Source organism: Benincasa hispida, chromosome 10, assembly GCF_027475165.1.
Source record: "Benincasa hispida cultivar pf3 chromosome 10, pf3_genome.v1.1, whole genome shotgun sequence".
Lineage (NCBI taxonomy): Eukaryota > Viridiplantae > Streptophyta > Magnoliopsida > Cucurbitales > Cucurbitaceae > Benincasa > Benincasa hispida.
Window position 1 is genome coordinate 42,243,667 of NC_143487.1, and position 10,162 is coordinate 42,253,828.

At 35.2% G+C, this 10,162-nt stretch overlaps 1 protein-coding gene across 2 annotated transcripts; it reads right to left on the reverse strand.

The window, feature by feature from the left end:
* Positions 1-363: 363 nt before the first annotated feature.
* On the reverse strand, positions 364-5,778 carry LOC120088596 (uncharacterized). 2 transcript variants are annotated; one of them, XM_039045999.2, is made up of 8 exons: positions 5,332-5,778; positions 4,595-4,900; positions 4,414-4,472; positions 2,035-2,094; positions 1,877-1,946; positions 1,168-1,237; positions 1,065-1,091; positions 364-733 (listed from the first exon to the last, which is right to left on the reverse strand). In XM_039045999.2, exons 2-8 carry the CDS (start codon positions 4,802-4,804, stop codon positions 684-686), a joined length of 546 nt encoding a protein of 181 aa, XP_038901927.1. In that variant the 5' UTR covers positions 4,805-4,900; positions 5,332-5,778; the 3' UTR covers positions 364-683. The 2 variants fall into 2 exon arrangements, with proteins under 2 accessions (XP_038901927.1, XP_090161942.1); XM_090305816.1 differs by lacking the exon at positions 364-733 and adding an exon at positions 781-975 and having other exon boundaries at positions 5,332-5,678.
* Positions 5,779-10,162: the final 4,384 nt, after the last annotated feature.

Here is a 10,162-nt window from a genome sequence, read left to right on the forward strand (position 1 = left end):
GAAGAGAATGGAGATTGAGTGGAAATAACTATTTTTTTAATTTAAAAGTATTTTAAAATAATATAACAACGGAACATAACTCAATTGACACATAAATACGAATTCTATGTGGTTGCATTTTTTTTCCTTTTGAACAGGGTTGCAATCTTTTTTTATGGTAAATGATCCAACCTCTCTCATTTTCATCTCGTGCCATTTGATCCACACTTGCCACATCCACCACACAATCCTTCCTTGGGGATGTGTGTTGTGTTGTGAATTCTGAAATTTTGTGTAGTGATTTCATATTGTCATACAACCAAAACTATTTGTTATACCCCGAATTCAAACATCATCTTTAAGAGAGAATGCAAAGAAACAAAATAATAAAAAGGGTCTGCAAAACCAAAATCTTTAAATAGGTTTGAACCGAATATAGTACTCAAACAAGGTAATCCAAGAACTTTCCAACCGTTCGAATCAGACTAAATTTCGTAATAAATGGGTTAACTTAGATTATCGCTGTCATCATTGTTGTTATCAGAAATGGTAAATAGTATTCGAGGTCGTGATAGCTCAACTCCGCATAGATCGGTTTCGTACTGTGTAGTTGGTTCAAGCATGGATGGATTTTGCAGAGCAAAGCCTTTTGAGAATTGAAGTCTTCAACAAGTTTGGGGAGATTACAGGCAAGAATTTAGAAACTACAAAAGTTTCAACCCACCAGTTACATCATCCACCACTTCAACTGGACCTGCAATTTGTGAAGAAGTGTATACCATTGTATTCATTGGAACAAAGTTTTATAATAATTTTAGTTGGCACCAAAATGAAATAGTGAAGTAGCGAAGTACATCCACCAGTTAAGCTCACCAAAAATACGAGTCAAACAAAAGAGTGAAGATTGTAGGGGGTTTGCTAAGTTGGAAGAATAGAGATAGAAACCAATGGCAAGGTCTTTAGTCAACGTTTTATCTCAAAATACATTCTTCCCATCTGAGGAATTTTGTTAAAAAAGGAATGCTCAAATTGTGGCAACAAAGACTCTTTGATTTATAAGGGTTGGATGGAAAAAATCTACTTACCAAGAATTGCCATCACCGTTCTCGAATCTAAAAGAACAAAAAAGTAAATTTAGTGAACTTCATAGATTTGCATCTACTTAAGTGAATTTCATATATAACTTACTTGGTGCGATCTGAGTTCTTCCGGCATCAATGGTAATATGAGTTGGTAGCTTCAATGATTTTGCCCTCTCCTAATGTACAATAATATAAACTTTTGAAAAATGAAAGAATTTACTCAAATGCCTCAAAGAATAAATGATATATAGAAAAGAGCAAGCTGTATTCAATTGTCTCACAGAGATGCAAAATTAACTGAGAAGAAAAGGAAGAAAGATTATAAAGAACTAAGGACGACCAACCAGAAGTAAAAACGAACAAATTGCATAATATCATGCTCTCTGAAATTTAATGGCACTATGGTAAACTTGGTAAGGGAAATAAGATCAAATGAATGAAATGAAGCTGCACCAGAGGTAAGGCAGTAAAAGAACAAATGCCTTAATAAATATGAAGGGTGTTAACAGGGTGCAAGCTAAAAGAAACATATATTGTAATTTTTTGAAATAAACTTGATGATTATTTCAGTCAAATAAAAAAAATAGACGTAGCTTGGTCAGTTGGAAAAAAATTGGTTTCAGCAAGAAACCAATCCAAATCAACTGCTTACACCCCTAATAAAGATATATTCAAACGTACAACAGAGTAGAAAAACTAGCAAACATCAACTACCTGCAGATGCAATATTCTTTTGACATGCAAAAAGAAAACAGCTAGACACCAAAAAGTCAGAGTGGAACTTTTAAGAAAAGAAAGCATAGTGGAATTGTTACTTGCAAAACTAGCATGTCTTCCTCACTTTCTATCTTCAAAACCACCTTGGGTTGCGCACACATCTCCCATCTACGTGTAAATAAAATCAAATAAATGTACATAGAACAAAGTATGCGACTCATATTAATGTAGGGAGGACTATTGTGTAAATACGTACCTATTCAAGGCTTTTGGTGCACGATAATGGAGCTTCTTATAGAGACCCAAAGTTGCATGACTAATAAAAGCAAGTAAAGTAGATTTAAAAATGATTCCAAATCCAATTTACAACATTGAGAAACTGGGAAGTTTACCATGCAAAGGGGTTTGAGAAAATTAGATCACTAGTCTCAATTCTCATAATTTAACTATTAAACAAGTAATAAGCCAGTTCTTATATAGTCATGCTTATAGTAAATAATATGAAATATTGGCCTCTCAAGTAGTAGTAACATAAAATGTTCGTGCAGGATTGGTAATTCTTCTAGTAAACATCGGCCACAAAGTTAGCTGGTAATTGAAATTATGTAATATGGTTGTGGATGTTCTGAGCCATATTTTTATTACGGGAGTGGAAGGAAGAATTCTTGGCCTTTTAAGGTTAGTTTTAAGCAGGTTGCGTTTTGTCTCATCTGCAATTTGTTGACCATATGATGTTCTTTAGTTTTGGCAAAGAGGAGTCCTTCACTATCCTATATCACATTCTAAGATTCTTTGAGACGATGTCAGGGCTTAAAATTAATAGAAGTATTAGATTTTGGAGTTAAATTGTGACCTGATGAGGCTTAATAGATGGACTATGTGGTTGGCTCTTTTCCTTCCTCCTACCAGGTTTTCCTCTTGGGGGTAACCTGAGAAGCGAGAGCTATCTCTTTTTGGAATGGTCCCATTGAGAAGATTTTGAAAAGGTTAGTCTCGTGGAAGAAAACTTTTTCTCCGAAGCTGGTCGACTGACTTTGATCAAATCTATGTTGAGTAGAATTCCTATCTGTTACCTCTCTTTTTCGGGTGCCTGTTTTGATTTGTAAAAGCATGAAGAAGCTCATGAGAGACTTCCTCTGGGGAGGGGTGGAAGAAGGGAATGGTTCTGATCTCGTTTGCTGGAAAGTGGTTGGGAATTTTGTGAATAGATGGGGGGAAGGGCGCTTGAGATTGGTAATTTAAGATTACGCAACAAAGCTCTGTTGGCTAAACGGCTTTGGTGTTTTCCCTTGAGCCTAAATCCTTATGGCATAGGATAATTGTGAGTAAACACGGTCCCCGGCATGCATAGAAGTCTGTGAAAAGATATGAAGGATAAGAGAATCCTCCTTAAACAGTAAACTAATCTAAAAAATGGCTGGTATTCATAGGGTAATTTTGTCAAGACTCCACCCCTCCCTAGGGTGACCCTCATAGTTAAGCAAAGGGGCAACTGAATCCCCTTGCCTCAATCCCATTGAAGCTTTTATTTTCCTTCTTGGTTTTTCATGAAGAAAGAAAGATGTATTGATGATGCACCCTCTTTACCTTTCTCAATTTCTGACCCAACCTGCTTTACTTCCCACTTTATCATACCCAACCTTTTTCATGTTTATGTCACTTTTCCTCCAATGTTATTTGCAATAGAGATTTACTCTAAGTTTGCTGATTTTCTGAAGTTATATTTACGAGGATTTTCCTGATTCTTCCCATTTGTTGTTTTTTAGATTCCACCCATCAATAATTTTCCTGAATTTGACAGTGCAATATTTCAAAAAAATAGAAGCTCTATTATCTTCCAAAATTCTTCTTTTTGACAACGTTGACTTGAAGCATATTTTCATCCAAAACGTCTCATGCTATTGTAGTGTTGATAAATTTTTGTTCCATTTAGGTTGAAGTACACTTTTCCCCCAAACTTTCAAGAAAGCGATAATTTAATTGAACTTTGGTTTGCAACGATTTAGTCTCTTTACTTTCAATTTTGTAACAATTGAGTCCCTGAAGTATGTAGCAATGTAAGCTTTGCACTTTCAAATTTGTAATAATTTAGTCCCCAACGTAAAAAAATTATCAAAATTAAAAGACAATATTTTATTATCTTATGATGTAGACTTTGCATTTTATAATAAAAAAATGATTCTTTATTTAGTTTATTGGTTTAATTACACAAAAATCCTCATTAAACCTCAACACTAATTTCTACCATAGGGTTGTTACAAGTTTTACATACGAAAGTTTAAGGACTGAATTGTTACAAAATTGAAAGTTCGCGTTGCAAACCAAAGTTCAGGGACTAAATTGTTACTTTTACGAAATGGTAGGGAAAGTGATTTTTAACCTATAAAGTCATTGTGAGGATATTAATAAACCAGGTGAGTAGTGGGTTGTTAACGTAAACTTCTAAACACTATATATGCCCAATTCCAATTCTTAGGACTAGTATTTAATTTATAAAAAAAAAAAAAGAAAAAAAGAAAAATCAACTACCACAGCAACTCCGGTAAAATTTTAAACTTCTATCATTGTTATTGTTAGCAATTAGCATTCAAACTACAAGTAATCAAAGAACAACCACAAAGTGATAATAAAATACCTGCATTGAGCCGCAATTTTTCCTTTTCCCATTTTCAAATCATTTCTCACAACTAGAACCTGAAGAGACAGTGAAGTGTTGTTACATCTATTTTAGAGAGAGAACATAAAGTAATCGAGAATGATTTTCTAATAGATAGCACGAGAGAAACAGAGATAGACAAGGACACTCAGAGGCAGACCATCTTGAAGTCATCGAGAATGTCAGCCAAATTTTCAACCTCCAGTGGCTCTTTAGGTTTATCCTTCTTCTTCCCATTCCTGCCGGATTCGTTGCTTTTGGCTAATTTGGCTCTGACAAAAATGCGAGGAGGATACTTCGAACCAATATAGTATCCCAAAACAAGGCAGCCGGCCCCAACTACAATGGCACTCAGCCATGCCAGATCCATCAAATTTTAGTCTATAAAAGGCACGCCGCCACTATTGAAGTCCAGCAAGGATAATCCCGGACCAGATACCAAATTCTAATTCTAGCAATAGAAATCCTACATAGAACATGAAAAGCTCAAAATCAAAACTTGGAAACAGTAAATACAAAAAGAAAAGAACAACCGAAGAAATGAATGAAAATAGCAGCCATTTCCTCAAATTCAGAATTGTGAAAAAAAAAATAGAAAGAATTTAGATTATTTCTTACTTTCTCTTGGCAGAAAACTCAAGAAACTTTCTGAATGTCTACCTTGTTTGTAACTACGATTTTCAAATCAGAATGGATTTCAAATCATTTCTAGTGATTGGAATGAATAAGAACACAGAATTTAAAAATCAAAATAATTTGAAGTCTTGTTTTGATCCGAAAATTTTCCAACTAAAATAAGCTGGAACAATAAAAATTGCCCTGATTCCAAAATTGGGTCGCAAGAGAGAAGAGCAAAAGAAAAACAAGGGAAATAAAACTTTGATGAGGACGATCAACCTCGAGATGGAAGCATTGCGGCGTGAGATTGCAGTAGAGAGTGAGAATCGACGATGGTAACGGTGAAGATGACGAGAGAATAAAGAAATCAAAGACGGAGAGATACTGGCGTGAGTGTGGCTGCCGCAGGAGTGAGGGAGAGGAACCTTGCTTTTCGAGGTGGAAGCCGATCTGCGGCTGTGACACTGATGGGAGATGGAGGAAAAAGAGAGGAGACGGGGGGGGGGGAGGATGAACCAAAATGATACTCTTCTCTAGGGTTTAGTTTTACTCAAATTCATTTTTAAGCCTAAAATTTGTGTCAAAGACTCAAAAATCTTCTTGAACTAAGACCTCCTTTACTTCCCGGTTTGGCATTTAGGGTGGAATTATAATTAGATTATGTTGTAAAGAAAATGGACTATAATGGTAATTAAATTAACGTGTAATGGAAATGGATTGAATGGTAATTAGAAATGGAAATGAAAATTATAAGAAATACCTATATATCTAGTTATTTACAGATTTACCACAACAACATAAATACAATTGTTTCGGTTAGAAGTAAGAGATTTTTAGGAGCATTTGAATAATATATATTCTCTATAACTCAAAACCAACACAATATTGCAAATATTAATATACATTATTATCGTCTATATTTAAGGTTGAAATTTCTCATTAGGATATATCCATCCCTTTACCATACTACACCACAGGATTTCTTCACTGATAGCAACAAAAACAAAAACAAAGTAGGTAGATCATAGTGAAGGAATGAGAGAGAAAGTACATTGTATGTTGGTGATGTTTCTGTCTTTACTTGTCTTTGATCCTACCTTTATTGTGTCTTCTATTAGATGAAGTAAACAGAACTTATGCAGATTTTCAAGCGTGATGTTGTGCACCTTCATCATTTCTAATGTACATACTGATGGAACAAACACATGCGCAGCGGAAGAAAAATGAATATAAAGTACTCTAATTAGGTTAATTACAAAGGATAAACATGCAATTAAAACAAATAAAAGGGTGAGAAGAAATACAACCTTTGTAGTCCAAAAACTTCTCCAAATTAGCTCAAATCTCCTCACGAACTGTTTGCAGACCACCGCAAGATTCTTCTTGACTATTCTCCGGCCTTAAAACGGGATGGTGGAATCCGTTGAGTGACTAATTTGGAGAGAAAAAGGTTAAGTCTTTGAGAGAAAATTGTTATGAGATTATCATACAATCTCATCAATTTCCATTGTGGCCAAGGGTTCTAAACAATCATAAACTCTTCCTTTTAAAGACCATTACATTCAAAACATGCAACTTTGAGTTTGATGAGAATTTGACACTAAAAAACCATTAACTCAAAGTGGGATTTAGAGAGGCAAGTATCTTCAAATGAAGACAATACTTATCAATGCAAAAGTTGGCATTTCCCACTCACAATTTGTTGGATCTTTCCACTAACTTGGTCAATGGTCAAAACTTGACTCTCAAAGTCCAAAGTCACCAAATTTGACTTTTTGACTTTCAAAGTCAAAAGTTAACAATTTGACTTTCATTGCATTTTTTATCAAGTCAACAATTTGACCTTTAATACAATTTTGACCAATTTTATTTAATTTCAAAATTAATTCTAATAATCAATTTTAAAATTAAATTAACATTAAATAATTAATTAAACAATTTAATTAATTTAATTTAATATTAAATCCAACAATAACCCCAATGAATATGAATCCCTATTCATAATCTTGATATTTAAATCTTATTTAAATATCTCCTTTTTTTTCTCTCTTTATGTTTAATTCACAATTAAACATTAGGTTAAATATATCATATATATTTACCGCTTTGCTCCAAAAATCGAATTTGAACACTTCAAATTCGTTCGTCACACTATTCTAAGGTTTAGTCTGATATGAGCTAGTAGAGGGGCCTCATGGACATACAGATCATGGGATCCAACAATCCGCGATTAACTGGCTAAACTCTTTAACCTAATTAACGACCATTGGTTAACTACCGAGTCATTCCACTAAAGCCCAGTAGTTGCACTCCTCTCACTGTAGATATATTATGTCCACTCGATATGATTATGATTAGTAAGTTAACCCTTCACAAGTTGTTCGTAATAACGATTGGGTCAAAAGTTATTTTACCCCCGAGATTACATCTTGCTTCTTAAGTCCCACTGATCCTCTAATGAATAATTGGTTTGTGATCCAATCACTAAACCGAGACCCTCTCGGGCTAATGAGAGGGAGAGGCCCCTTGTTCAAGATCCGGAGCCAGTACTTAAGGGAACAACCTCTTTACTATCCCTAAAAGTGGGCAAGAGTAAATTTTGTCTTGCACCCTATGTCCCCAACTATCTACTCGGTCTTACCCTTGAAATGGGAGGCTTATTGAGCTGGCACTGTTGAGCCAACCCTTACCCATGTAGATCTAAGGATAATCCCGAATAAATAGGAGTTCATAGTTAGTCTAGGATTAAGGTCAAGTTACCTAGGTCATCGCTTTGAAATAATCAGTCTTAAACAATAAACAACATTATAAAGTAAGAGTGATTTATTTATTGGTCCGATCTTATGCAAACTCATTGCATGGGATGCCCCCACTCCTCATGTCAATACGTGAACGAATCAGGATCACTTCGTTTGTAGCACTTTACAACAAATTGTAACAACTACAGAGTAGATCGCATCCAATAATGTTACCAGAATAAGGTACCCAGACTTATTCGATACTATAGTCCATTTTGGCTATTTACTGAACTTGATCCACTCTTATGTCTCCACATAAAGTTCATGTATTCATATAATAGTCATGGATCTTTAGTTTATTGGATTTAGTCTTTATAAGTGAAATTCACATATTCAACAAAAGTTTTATTGAATGAACGTCAATAACATCTTTATGAATAATAGAATATATTTAACAATACAAATTGCGAGTTTTAGGACATACAACATTATTAGCAAACTCCAATAGAAGTTCTATATTCCAATTTGTAATCGTAATCAGGGAAGCAAATTAAAGGGTTTGATGAGTTTCTCTTTTGAGGTTTGAGATTGGATGGTAAGGTGGATTTTGAATTTCAAATGGAGGAGTATGCTTTACGAAGCTAGCTTTAGTTCTTGTCACACCCCACTCCAGATTACCCTCTTAACCTAGATGGAATGGTGACTGCGGCAGTTACCAACCCTTTTGCTGGTACTTACTACCTATTTAACCTGTTAAATTTGCTCAAACCCTGAATACATACATTTCATCAATATACTAAACAAATTAACTCAGAACTTTAACTCATTTACATTACATAGTTTCATAGCATTGTTCATACATGAATATTACAACTTAGTGAGCCTCATCTAGAATATTAGTCCCTATCTGGCAAACACATGTATATTAACTAATACAGGTCTTCAATTAAGCTTCCTTCAACCTGACTCTTTAAGTAACAGAGCAGCAACAGAGAAGTCTTTTGGGAATTGACCACTACCTGAAAGGAAAATATTTGAAAACATAAGCTAAAAGCCTAGTGAGTGACTAATATTTAAAGCATAACTTTCATACATAAATTTGATATTAAAACTGAAAGCTTTAACTAAAAACATAAACTTGGCAACTATTATTCATGTCATCATCAACATCACATAGCACTTTTCTTACTTTGTTAGACTATGCCTTAGTCTATTAGTCTAGAGTGGCCCTTTTGCTCACTCTTTTTCATTCTTTACTGCATCACTACTTAACTGGAAAGGAACCCTTTTGTTCACTTCCTAAAAACATAATTTGCATCCTTAGTTGAGAGAGAACCTTTACTCAATTCCTCAACGTCAATCCATAGCTAGTGTGGAGTGATCTCAACACTACCAATAACAACTTTTCTTTCATTCATGTGATTCTAGTTTAAGTACCATCATACCTTAGGTACTACTGCTCAGATATCTTCTCCGTGTCCTTCAGTATCGAGCTGCTCAGATACCTTCTCCATGTCCTTCATTATCGAGCTATTCAAATTCTTCAGAAAAAGCTTCAGTACCTTCTCATCTAGTCCTTCAGTACTGAGCTACTTATACTGAACTTGCATATTCTTATCTCTTAATGACTTAGTTGCCCAAAAGTATTCTATACTAATGCATCCTCATGTTCATTGAAAAGCATAGCATAAACATAACATTAATGTGAGATGCATTGCTTGGTAACCATCTGAGAATAGTTATCATAAATAGCTTTCAGTAAACATGCATTGCTAGACATTCATAAGCATTAGCAATTTACTTAAAACATTTAAAACATTTAGAGTCACTCACAATCTTTGGCAATCCTCTTCATGTATATGCTTACTATGCGTTGAACACTTAGCCAAATTCTTAGGCCTTAACTTTGACTAGGTAGCAACTTCATTACCATGCGTTCATGCCTTGCTTTAAGCGTTCAAGCCTCCTATGCGACCAAGCTTTCAACCAACGCCTAATGCCCATCGCATAGCAACCTTTGCGCCCATCGTTTAGCTCATACGCCCGCCTTATGGCACATCAATGCATGCCTCATGCGTTCGTCTGGTAGTGCCCATGGACAATCGCATAGCAACCTTTGCACCCATCGTTTAACTCATGCGCCCGTCTTATGGCACATCAACGCATAACCTATGCGTTCGTCTGGTTGCGCCCATAAACTCCAACACAACCTTGTCCTAATAACTTGTACGCCTGCCTGCAAGATCCAATGCCCATACCACTTGCGCTTATGGCTTCAATATACGTTACATGGTCTAATGCTTCTCAGTGCATCCTTGCACCAATTCAGCCTCCAACGCATGCGCTCAACATCATCATCAAGCCCTTAAAGC